This window comes from Athene noctua, chromosome 4, assembly GCF_965140245.1.
Source record: "Athene noctua chromosome 4, bAthNoc1.hap1.1, whole genome shotgun sequence".
Classification (NCBI taxonomy): Eukaryota; Metazoa; Chordata; class Aves; order Strigiformes; family Strigidae; genus Athene; species Athene noctua.
The window spans coordinates 79,389,345-79,402,023 of NC_134040.1; the positions used below are offsets into that span (position 1 = coordinate 79,389,345).

At 39.8% G+C, this 12,679-nt stretch overlaps 1 protein-coding gene across 3 annotated transcripts in view; it reads right to left on the minus strand.

Moving 5' to 3' along the window:
* CASP3 (caspase 3) overlaps nt 1-12,679 on the minus strand; it is a 14,573-nt gene continuing 1,894 nt past the window's right edge. For 2 of the 3 annotated variants that reach the window (XM_074905815.1, XM_074905816.1), the window contains exons 2-8: nt 9,076-9,228; nt 7,726-7,818; nt 5,015-5,139; nt 4,397-4,525; nt 2,272-2,447; nt 1,709-1,826; nt 1-1,434 (exon numbers count right to left, since the gene is read on the minus strand). In XM_074905815.1, the coding sequence (XP_074761916.1) occupies nt 1,211-1,434; nt 1,709-1,826; nt 2,272-2,447; nt 4,397-4,525; nt 5,015-5,139; nt 7,726-7,799 (846 nt within the window). In that variant the 5' untranslated portion in view covers nt 7,800-7,818; nt 9,076-9,228 and the 3' untranslated portion in view covers nt 1-1,210. The remainder of the gene's footprint in view (nt 1,435-1,708; nt 1,827-2,271; nt 2,448-4,396; nt 4,526-5,014; nt 5,140-7,725; nt 7,819-9,075; nt 9,229-12,679) is intronic. The other variant, XM_074905817.1, reaches the window with a different exon arrangement.

Sequence of the window (12,679 nt, forward strand, 5' to 3'; positions counted from 1 at the left end):
TACAATTTAGGAAACAGTATTTAATTTAAAAAAAAACCCCAGATGCCTCTGGAAGTGACCATCGATTTGCTAACATTGTTTATGCTACAAAATTTAAAGAGTTTTAAGTCTTGTTTTATAAGCACCCTATAGTCATTTACCATTCTGTCTTCCTCTCAAAAACACTGCCACAAGCTGAAACATCAATAAAAGTGTTTTATAATTTTGTACAAGCCTGTCCCACAAAATTTAGAGTCAAGAAATACAAATTTACTATTTGTTAGCATATTTTGGCTAAAGTCATGTAATTAACTCAAATTGATTAGAGTTAAGAAGTGAAATTTCTCCGGTATCGCAAATCTAGGTTTCCGCACAGATTAAATGTGGTATGCACACAGCACAAGGGAAACCCACTTTTATTTATGGCCAGAAAGAAGAAAGCAGACTAGTCAGAATGTAGACTTCTTTTTGCACTGATTCTTATAGCCCAAAATATGCCCCAACAGCTCCCCCACTTAAGAAGCTGCAGAAAAAGGAATTCTGCAAGACTGGTCCCTTAGTCACTCAGCTTCAAGGTCAGAATACAAAATTTATTTTGAAACGGCTACCATGTTGATATGATTGCTTTACCTAAGATTCCATACAAAAAGTTATAAAATGATCAGGAAAAAATGGACTGTATTCTAAAGGTGCTTCCTAATTGTATGTAAAAAATTAAATGGCTGTTTTCCACCATTTATGCCCTAAGTTATAAAAACAGCTTAGGTTATTTATAACCTAAATTTTAAGAACTTGAGTTAAGAAGAAATGTATGACACCACCACTATCGTATTATCGTTACTATACATATCACGTCCTGAATCTTCTTCCTACTGGCAAAGATATGAAATGAAACTATTTACAAGAACTGTTTCTTTTCTTTACCCCTTCAAAGTGAAATGTAGCACCAGATAGATCTGATAAGTGATCTGATCTTTTTTCAGTCTCCTCTTCCTAATTTTTCAAGATACTCAGAGCACAACTTTCAAATTTGCCTATGCTTCAGCTACTCAAGTTTGCATTTCTAACATAGCCATACTATGTTTTACTTCTAATAATGGACATATCTAACTTTGAGACAGTTCATTATGCCACACACAGTAGTGAACAGTAATTCAGATTTAAAAGTGGTATTCCATACTAACATTGCATATAAATTACAGATAAAAACATGAATGGAAAAATTCCTTTATCAAGGGAAGTAAAATTCTTTGGTGAGCATAGAGACAATGCATGGAATCTGTTTCTTTGCATTAAAATCTTGCCGAGTTGAGCAGGACTCATACTCTGCCACTCTGCGATTTACACGAGTTAAAATCTGCATGAGTTCAAGTTTCCTTGCATGTTCCTTCAGCATTTTACACAGTGACTGAATAAACCAGGAGCCTTCAGCTGAATTCCTCCAGGAGTAATAGCCTGTGGAAGAAAGAGATGTCAAACTGATCAGATGTAGCAGCCTCTGATACAGGACAGGATAGCAATTAGGGGAACAACGCATTGTTTCCAATAGGAATCCACATTTTAAAATAAAAACTTAAAACCACCAAGTAACTAAATACAGATTTTATCATCTCTCCAAATTCCAACTCAAAAGATTTTTATAATCCTCTCATCTTTTCTAATCTAAGAGAACTTTAAGAAGGTAGAAAATCAAAAGGCAGGAAAATTATCTGCTTTGCAAGTCTCTCACCTGGAGCTGTAGAATATGCATACAAGAAGTCTGCTTCTACTGGTATTTTTTGGCACATTGTTTCTTCTGATCCACTGTCTGCCTCAATACCAGAATCCAATTCTGTCCCTCTACAAGCCTATTTAGTGGGAAAAAGAATGGAAAATAAAATAAAAAAGAAAGGCAGTGATCATGAGCAGAACACTGATCTTTTTTGTTTATTTTAAAGATTATAATATCCCGATAAAAAAACTGCAAAAATAACAAGAATTTATATATCACATTTCCATTAGACAGGCTCAGTAAGATAGATATTAATTCAAAAGTTCGTTCAGAAATGCACTACGATATTGAATAGTGTTCAGAGAGATTTTACTCAATCCATAGAATTAAGATAATGCAGTCTCAGCTATTACAAATACTGCCTACCTAATAGGGCAGGCTGTATCACTTTTAGACCTGAAGAGAAGCCATTTAAATCAATTTTAGAAATAATTAACTTTTTTTCACTAATAATTAATGAAAAATAACATTTTTGTTAAGTATCCAGCTGATTTGATGATCATTGTTCAGCTGTACGTCACCTGAATGAAAAAGAGCTTGGGTTTTCCTGCTAAACTTCTGCACCTGTCACCTCTGAAAAGGCTTGTTAGTGCTTTCAGTTCAAGAGGGCCATCTGTACCATAGATTAATCCTTCATCACCATGGCTTAGCAACACACAAACAAAACTGCTTCGCTTGCTGTGGTCTTCTTCAGAAACTCGAAAGAAAAAAAGAGAATTATCTTAAATTCTTGCATATGCTAAAAGCTCTGAACATCTGATGCTTCCTATGTGACAGAAGTCTTCTAATTCTCATGTTTAGAAACTTCCAACTAGTTTCTACTTCTGAACAAAAGGAGCCAGCCTAACTTACTGCAGCAGGCTGGACACAGAAAGCCCCAAAATAAAGGCCAACCCTATCCATTCTAAGACATGGCCACAGAACTGGGCCAGGAACTCTGTGAGGAGACGAAGAGGGTGTTCCCACAGTGTCTGAATGGTACACCTTGCTCATGCAGTAATGACCAAGAGTCTTGTGATCTGGGATCGGACTAATGGGAAGTTCTGAGTTTTGGGAAAGGATGGTGAAGTCCTGCCTCTCTTTCCAATCGGAGATGCTTCATCTACTTGGATTCCTCAGGAACTGAATGAAGCATGAAAATTGTTGCTGCTGCAGGGACTTGGGTACTAGCATTACCCTTCTCTCTCTCACTCTTGCCCTGTAGTAAGGTCTAGAAAGATTTTTCAAGCCTCTGAATTTTGTACTGAAAGACATTTAAGGTTCATATAAAGTGTCTGTAGATTTATTTTTTTTTCCATCTTGTGGTATACAAACAGCATAGAACAGATATTCTCTGATGTCTTCTGTTGCCTGACATTGCAGGGATTGTACTTGAGGACCAAGACAATTGTTTTAAATATATGAAAAGATACAAACATCATTTAAAAGAAAGGTTCCAAAAGGAATTCTGAGTGTGAAACTCAAGAAGATGCAAGATTTTGTAGATGAAAAGTGTAACCATCTCAAAAGCTGAAGTCTTCTGTTAAAAGCTTGCCAAAACCCTGAATTTTTTTTCTGGAAAAACTGAGCTATTTAGATTTTTCTCAAGCAATTCACATTCAAGTATTTCTGCAATCTACAGACAAACACTGCATCTAGAAGAGTCAGGAAAGGCTGTTTTTTTGGGAATCTCTAGTTAGGCTGCAATCTGTAGTTTAGACTGTCTATTTGGAGGCCTTATACCACAGGTAAGACAGAGGTGTTTCCACTTTCAGCTACTGTCAACAGACAAGCTGCAACTATACTAACGAATTATCCATGCCTGGGAGCATTCTCTGGCATAAATGTTAACTGGCACTAAAGAACCTACATATATGTTAGCAAACACATTTAAAAAAAAAAAAAGAAAAAAAAAGACCAAAGAGGATTGCTGCAGGCTAACTGGCTGTTGGGACTAATCCCAGGACCACGGTTACTGTGGAACTGTGACCTGGAAAAGCCTGGGAGAGCACTAGCATGCCAGAGAACATTCCAACAGTTAACTAGAAGGGACTGTTTTCCAGGGCTACAGATACCTCCATACATCATTTAATTTACTGGTCTAGATGTAGCCAAGTCCAAACAAAGTAGGACTAACACAAACAGCAGTATAAAGCTCTCAACTTGACAGAAGGGTGTTTTGTTTCACAAGTCAAACAAACCACAAGTTGTTTCTCTAGAAGAAACGACATATATCCAGTTCACACACTTGCAGTTCTGGTCCCTCAACCAGAACCCCCCCTGGATCAGAACACCTCTTTGGGCCACACCACTAAGCATATAGCCCAGAACCCCTCTACTCAGTTAAGCAAGTTTCTTTCCAATTCACAGAGCTTCAGTGATCCCAGGGTCAGAATACAAATCAGTCTGCATTTAAGTTTCAGCCTTTTTTCCATCCTTCTTTAGATGAGAAAGGATATAGAGACAACAGTCATGGCATAAAAGATGGAGAGATAGCAAAGATGAACAAACATAGAAACTATGATGTACATGCCATCCTTAGTAATAAACCACTGGTAGGTGTGAAATATCATCTAAAAGAACTATGGAAAAAGAGATGTGAGGGCTAGAAACGTATTTGGAAACAGCATTTTATTTAATACACTCACTGATCATTATATTACTTACCATTTTTCAATAGTTTAAAAATGTCCCCGCTTGAAAGATCATTGTTGATCTTTATTTTATAACCCAACTTCATAAAAACTTCTCTGACACTTGCAGCATCTGCATCTGTACCTGAACGGGGTAACATCCCTATACAGAAGAGAATTGTATTATTTTTTATATGATATAGATGGCAGGGTCTCATTGAGTCATATTATTTTCTCACTTATATCTGTATCAGTCTGGAATATTATTCCAGACACACTCTAACAGAACAAACTGTTAACATATGCACATCATCTACCTCTCTCTGTACCTATATTGTATATTTATCTACTCCTTCTTCTTGTATCTACCTACCTAAAGACATAAAAAAGGATTTCATTTGCAAAACAGAAATCATGACTAAAAGGTAAAATGGACTTTTACTGCCTATCAATTTTTCTCCCCATTACTGCTATATCCTGCATGTTCCCTCTATGCACATTTGGAAGAATGCACTGAAATGAATCACACCCATTCAAATCACTTAATTTTAGATTGCAATCAAAATTAGCCTGCATATTTAATTTTGAAGAACGATACATGTCACTAGTTTATCTAAATTAAGGATAAAACTTTAACATTTGAAAGTGGTACCAGTCTGTCTGTGGAAGTTTTTATTGTTTATTATTACACATTCTCCCATCTCTGGATAATCCATTCTGTAACTGTAGTCTGGCAGAATTCCAGAGTCCATAGACTTGCTAGCAGGTAGGTTCCTTCTGTAGAGAAATCAGACAAAATTTAGGTATTAATCTCTGATCACTCTAGTTTCAAAATAATAATAAAATACAGTTATTTCAGAAAAACCAACGAAACTGGTTTGCTTCTTGTCCTGTAGAAGTTCTCACAGCAACCCAAGAGGTTGGAAGGTTCCTTCCAACCCAAACCATTCTGTGATTCTAAGTTACATCTGTGAAATCAGTTGGTAGATCTGACTTAAGGCTTGTGAAGACTGTACTTGCACAGATGTTAAAATAAAACAAACTACTTTGTAGAGTTATGCTCCCAAATAAAACTTTTGTTTCGAGTTTGGTAAAATGTGCACATAGACAAGTAATTTAAAAAAAGTGGAGGGTCATTTGTACTTGTAATAATCTTCCATGCAATCTGTAACAAGCTTAAAATTTAAAGAATCAAGGAAGAACTGTGTCTAGAATGATAATGCCTCTGCACAGGAGAATATGAAAAATCAGCTTAAGGAAACCAATTATTATATCAATAAGAAATCAGTTGGATTTTTTTACTATCACCTTTTGAAAGCTACATACCTGGAGACATGATCAGCTCTGAGATAGTAAATTCTAACCAAAAGTCATTTTACCATTGAATTTTCACAAGTAAGTATTCAAAACCTAGAAAGACCAAGACTCCATATGCAGCTGTAATTCTGCCTTATAAGCACACCAACTACAAGTCAAGGTTGTCTAGGCCTTTGGCACTGTTTCCCACAGCATTCTCCTGGCAAAACCGGCTGCTCGTGGCTTGGATGGGCACACGCTTCACTGGGTAAAAAACTGTCTGGATGGCCGGGCCCAAAGAGTTGTGGGGAACGGAGTTAAATCCAGTTGGTAGCTGGTCACGAGTGGTGTCCCCCAGGGCTCGGTTTTGGGGCCACTCCTGTTTAACATCTTTACTGATGATCTAGACGAGGGGATCGAGTGCCCCCTCAGTCAGTTTGCAGATGACACCCAGCTGGGTGGGAGTGTTGATCTGCTCGAGGGCAGGGAGGCTCTGCAGAGAGACCTGGACAGGCTGGAGCCATGGGCTGAGCCCAACTGGGGGAGTTTCAATGAGGCCAAATGCCGGGGGCTGCCCTTGGGCCACAACAACCCCCAGCAGCGCTACAGGCTTGGGGAGGAGTGGCTGGAGAGCTGCCAGTCAGAGAGGGACCTGGGGGGGGGGTTGATTGACAGCCGGCTGAACAGGAGCCAGCAGTGTGCCCAGGGGGCCAAGAAGGCCAATGGCATCCTGGCTTGTGTCAGCACTAGCGTGGCCAGCAGGGACAGGGAAGGGATCTTACCCCTGTCCTTGGCACTGGTGAGGCCGCCCCTCGATTCCTGTGTTCAGTTTTGGGCCCCTCACTACAAAAAGGACATTGAATGACTCGAGCGTGTCCAGAGAAGGGCAATGGAGCTGGTGCAGGGTCTGGAGCACAGGTCGTACGGGGAGCGGGGAGCGGCTGAGGGAACTGGGGGGGTTTAGTCTGGAGAAGAGGAGGCTGAGGGGAGACCTCATCGCCCTCTACAGCTCCCTGAAAGGAGGTTGCAGAGAGCTGAGGATGAGTCTCTTTAACCAAGTAATAAGCGATAGGAGAAGAGGTAATGGCCTCAAGTTGCACCAGGGAAGGTTTAGACTGGATATTAGGAAGCATTTCTTTACAGAACGGGTTGTTAGGGTTGGAATGTCCTGCCCAGGGAGGTGGTGGAGTCCCCATCCCTGGAGGTGTTTAAGAGTCGGGTCAACATAGCGCTGAAGGATATGGTGTAGTTGGGAACTGTCAGTGTTAGGTTAATGGTTAGACTGGATGATCTTCAAGGTCTTTTCCAACCTAGACAATTCTGTGATACACCACCACTCATGACTGCAATGGCTGTCAATTTTAGTCAGTCCATATACACTAAAGCTGGTATAGATTTTCTCATTTAAGCACATGGGCAAGTTACAAGATTGGGGCCTGCTATTGTATTCTACAAATAAAAAAAAACCATAATGCTTTTAAATCTAATTTTCATTGAAATACTGAAAAGAATGTCTTCAGAAACAAATTAAGTTCCCAGAGAGAGCATAATCTGATGATAGTGCTACACCAGTGTAAAAACTAGCTGTCACCAGGAAGAACAGGCCTGTGTTTACCCCCTCCCACGCCATAAGTTCCCCTTGCACTTGTGCTTCCACACATATAACCCTAGAGTAGCTCAGCTCAAGCAGCTGAACTGACTGCCACAGGTTCAGCTGCTTCAATCTAGAAGCAGTTAAAGGAAAGGGGTGGACATTTAGCCCAGGGTGAGACAGAGAAGTCTCTTTTCAAGAACAGCTTAACCACTTGATAATACTGTAAGCCAAGTCTAAGTGCACCTCAAATGTTTCGCATTTTAGTTTCTTGTACATACATGTGGCCTGTTCTGTCAGAGGCTGTATGTTTTCAAACTCAGTACAACAACTCTAGTAGTTGTTTATGATTATTATAATTTATAATTGAAACTTTTCATTTTGGCATTATTTCTTCCATGGCTCTCGCTTTGTGTTATAATACAAGATTCTGCAAGACTTAAATTGAAGACTTAAACTAAAATCACCTCACTTACCCTTTGGAAGCAGGAATAGATTTTGCATCTGCCAGATCTTCCCTCGAATGTGGCCCATCTCCTGTGGCTGCCATTATGGCTCTCAGTTATCAGCTTGAAAACATAATAAAATAGAAATTTATGACAGATAATTTTCATATGAAATAATACCTTCAGAATGCTTAATTTTTGTTAGGTTTCCTTAAAGCCTTACACAACCAGAGAACATTTTTTTAGAGAAAACAGGAATGTTATAAGGGGATATTCACCAGAATAATTAGCCTAGGAGTATTAGTATTGGTAGGCAAAAAAGATAAATTCTGAGTAATCCCTACAAATCTTATATTTGAAAGAAGAACATGAAATATGTTTCTAAATTATTGCATTCTAAAACACCTCTGGGAAAAAGTCTGCAGATCCCTGTGACTAAATAATTGAAAATGCCTACAAAAAGCAGGATAAGAGACAAACAAATTGAAAACAATCTTTAAAATATTGTAATGTCCCTACATGCATTAGTAGCATTTTAATATTATAACTATCATGTCATATATGGATCCTTCCATCTGACTAATACAGAAATTGAGATCTAAAACCAAGCAATACAAGTTATCAGATATGTGCAAAGACTAACACAGAAGATTAGAGAAATAAATAATTCCTCTGCATTCCGTTTCAAATGAAACATCACTGCATCCAGTCCTAACTGGTGTATGTGAAGGCAACCGCAATATAAATAACAGAAAACCACAACAATGTAACTTTAAAGAGTTGATAAAACGATGAAACTCTATGCTGTGGGCTGCTATTTACTTCTGATCAGAACACAGGACAAGAAATGACGATTGATACCAAGCCAGAAATCAATTTAAAAGCAATAAACCTCCCTCCCAATTACTCTTGTGTATACTCATGGAACACATTACCACAGGGTACCTTTAACTCAGGATTCAGAAAAGGATTAAGCATCATAAAGTTAAATTGCCAGATAGGACAAAGTAATATGCTTATAAAAGAAATAAGTGCTTTGACCTCAAGAAACAAACAAGGCACTACAAGACAAGAATTTTCAAGAAACTTACTTAGCAGGTATATTTGTGTTAAGTAGGGATGTATAAATAATCAGACCAAGTAGTAAGATTTGCTAGTCAGATATGATGAAGATTCTTATTTAAGACTTAGGTTCTTTGGTGGCAAACTATATTTGCTATCCTACACCATCATGTTGTATTATCTCTTAAACTTCATAGCTATACCTAGCTAGTACATCATGAATTCTATTTTCTGTGGAAACAATTACTGATGCATCAGAAGCACTAACCTGGGTATGTATAACTCTCTTTCCTTGCTTCTTAAAAGACATTTACTTACATTTTTAGTGACTTCAAAAGATCTTCCAGGTTACTCTGAATACTATTTCTTTGTGTCTTGGAGCACTGATGTAATTAAGAAGTCTTCTTGCTCATAAAATTATTCCAGTCTTGAGAGCTGTATCATGTAAAATAGCAGCACACTGGAAATTTCCTGAGAATCAAATTACAAAAGTATCAAATAAGCTTTATTTTCTAAAATACATGACTGCTTTATATTTTAGAAATTCACTTTAAAGACAGTATCATGGGTCTGGAACTACAACTATGATGCTGAACTTGCCTGCCTAGCACCATGATCTGGATTCATTCATACTAACTTCAAAGTCTAACTCCTTAGAAGGAATTGAGAAATACGTGAAAAAAGATAAGCACTTCCAAAGGGTAGTTCAAGTACCTAAGACCCGTGGCATGACAGTGTCCCAACCCTATGCCTTATCACTGGGCAGGGGGCATTAGCATTGACAACTGTCGTGGTTTGTGCTCAGAGGGCGACTGAGCACCACGCAGTTGCTCACTCCCCCCTTCCCCCTAGTGCTGGGAAGGAGGGAAGCAAGAGGCCCAGGAACTTGAGATAAGGACAGTGAGGAATGATCTCATCCTTCAAGGCACAGGCAAAAGACAGACTCGTTAGAGGAAGAAAAAACAAACATAAAATTTAATACAAACACTAACAACAGCAACATGTAGCAGACAGAGGAGGACCATGAGAAGCATTACCGCATCTTGAAATCACCTTCCCCCATCCCTCCCTTCTTCCAGGGCTCAGCTTTGCTCCCGATATCTCTACCTTCTCCCCTCCAGTGGCACAGGGGGAAGGGAACGGGGGGTGCAGTCAGTCCCGCCACTTTTTCCACCTCGGGAGGGGTGGAACTTCTGTCATTCCTCCCCGGCTCCAGCACAGTCCTCCTCTCACAGGAGACAGTCCTCCACAAGCTCTGTGACATGAGTCACTCCCAAGGGTGTGTGGGTCACCCCCATGTGTTGCAATCCTCCCAGCACCGAGCTACAACAGTGGGGCCTTCTTCCCATGGGGTCCAGGCACCTGTGGGTTGGCGTGGGGTCCCCCACAGGCTGCAGATTGGTATCTGCTCCACTGTAGACTTTCATGGGTGGCAGGGGGGTGGACCTGCCTTCTCACCATGGGATACAGGGGGGGGGTGTCTCTGCTCTGGTGCACCTCCCCCACTGCTCCTTTCTTCCACTGACCTCGGTGTTCACACAGATGTTCTCCTCTCGACACCTCCTCACCACTCCTCCCAGGTTCCCCTTCTTAAATATGTTATCACAGAGGCACGGCTCCCATCGCTAATTGGTGCAGCCTTGGTGCAAAGGCAGGTCCAACTTGGAGCCAGGGGAGCTTTGAGAAGCTTCTCACAGGGGGCCACCACTGTAGCCCCCTCCCCTGCTACCAAAAAACCCCACCAGTCACTCAAACGAGGGCCACAACAAAATCTAGTCTAGAGTGACAATTGGTGTGTCCACTCAGCTGTAACTGAAAAGCAGAGCTTCTGATCCCTGGGAGGTGAACGTAAGGCTTTCATTGACAAGAATGCTAGAAGTGCCCCTGCCCCAGCAGAGCCCAGCTTTCAGGAGTTTCTATGCCTCTTTCAACACTGTCCCTACCACAATCATCCTTGGCTTTGGTTCCCAGCTTTCCTGAGCTCTTAGCCTGATACTTGAACAAAACTTTTCTTTATAGGAAAACATTCAACCAGACTGACCCATAATTTTGATGCAACTCATGCTGATCATTCTTCTGGAGAAGCACAACCAAACCCTTCATTGTGGCTGGGACTAACAGGAGAGACGGGGAAAAGTTAACTTTCTATCTATCTCGTTTGTTCTTTGTCTGCCAACAGTAATGAAGAACCACACCATCTAAAAAACCACAGTATCACATACCAACTCCATTATCGAAACTAGCCAGCAGGAGTGCTGAGAGCAGTGTAGCCATGTCAGCGTGGAATTCAACTTCTGCTAAAAGCCCAGGTGTTTATCCCAGCTGTCTAGCACTGTGAAGATCTGCAGTGCAAGTACACAAACCAGCTAGTGTAAACTAGTAAACGTGCCTACGTGAGCTGTGGTCACCTCCTGTCTCTCATATGAGCCAACCTGGGCTACCAATAACTACTTAGAGAAAAACTCATCTAAAGTATAGGGAAAGCCACCAACTCTCTGGCCAACAGATGAGACCTTGGAATCATTAGGCTGCCTTGGATTCATATCAGGTGTGCTCCAGTCAAACTGTTGCATCCCATTAGGGATTGGTTTTTAGTAAACTGGTGGGAATAACACTGCCTACTAAGCCTGCTGCTGTTCACCAAACTGGGAACCACTGAATGCTTCTATAACACAACTGATAAAGCATGCTGCAAACAGTAAGAGAGACCTTCAATATTTCAGTGACCTTAAATACTTATCTCCTTGACACTTTTGCAACCTTAAAACTTGAACACTGCTTTCCTTGATCCAATGCCAAAGAAACAATGAAATTTGAAGTAGCAGTTAGCAAAACCTACAACTACAATGAACTACAGTACTTTGTTTCTGAAAAATGTAAGCCACATTTTTAATACCATAAATATATTTCTTACTAAAGCCTCTGCATGTCTAGCTGACAGCTTACAGTTTAAATTGTTTAATGAAGTGTTAGAGCTTACTGCACTCTACTGCACCACAGCTGGATATTGTCTGAGTGTTTACAGAAGCGAGAGAGATAGTGAAGAAAAACTGTATAATACGATAGTATTTAAAAATACAGATGCTTTATCTTCAGAATAGAATCTGTAACTGACCTTTAAGATCCATCAATTTCTGAGCACCTTAAAGCACCAAGTCACCTGCACTTTTTCTTTAAAGAAAAAAAGACATCCACAAAGAGGTATCTGTTTTGTTGCTAGGCACTCAAATGCACGTTTTAATTGGCAGCATGTTTTCTGCTCTAAAGCACTAGTCAGAGTGACAGCAACGTCTCTCGAGGACAGTGCTGATTCTAACAGACTACTAAGAATTGCCTCATCTTGGTTTAGGTAATGCAATGATGTCATGTTCTGTCAAGCAGAATGCACATGTCAAGCAGAATACATTCCCTGTAGAGGATGATCTCATGCTATTAGGGATAGGGGAAAAAAAATCAGGACAATGAAGTAAGAATTTAATTTTAAATTGTTATTCTGCTCCTTGATACTCTTTTCTCTGAAAGCTTAGGTCAGACGAGCTTTCAACTGTAAGGAAACTTAAAAAATAAGTAGCTGAAGTGAGCAACAGCATTTTTCTAATCTAGCAGAATATGTTCTGTAGGTTTTAGGAAACTTATTTTACAATATTTTATCAGAAAAAATATAAAGTTTTTGAAAAACTCTATGAGACAGAGATAGTGAATATAAAGATGATGCTACAATGACATTTACAGGTACTGAGCAGTAAAAAATAAAGTGGTTCAAAAGGTCCAAAACTATGCTATCATGCATTGATCCAATGCTTTTCTTTTGATAGGAAAATGATAAATAAAACAATGTTTTTACTCCATTCCAGCCTGGATTTACTTATTCTGTCTGGACGTAATGAAAATAAATTCACATCATCATATATCACCACTGCCA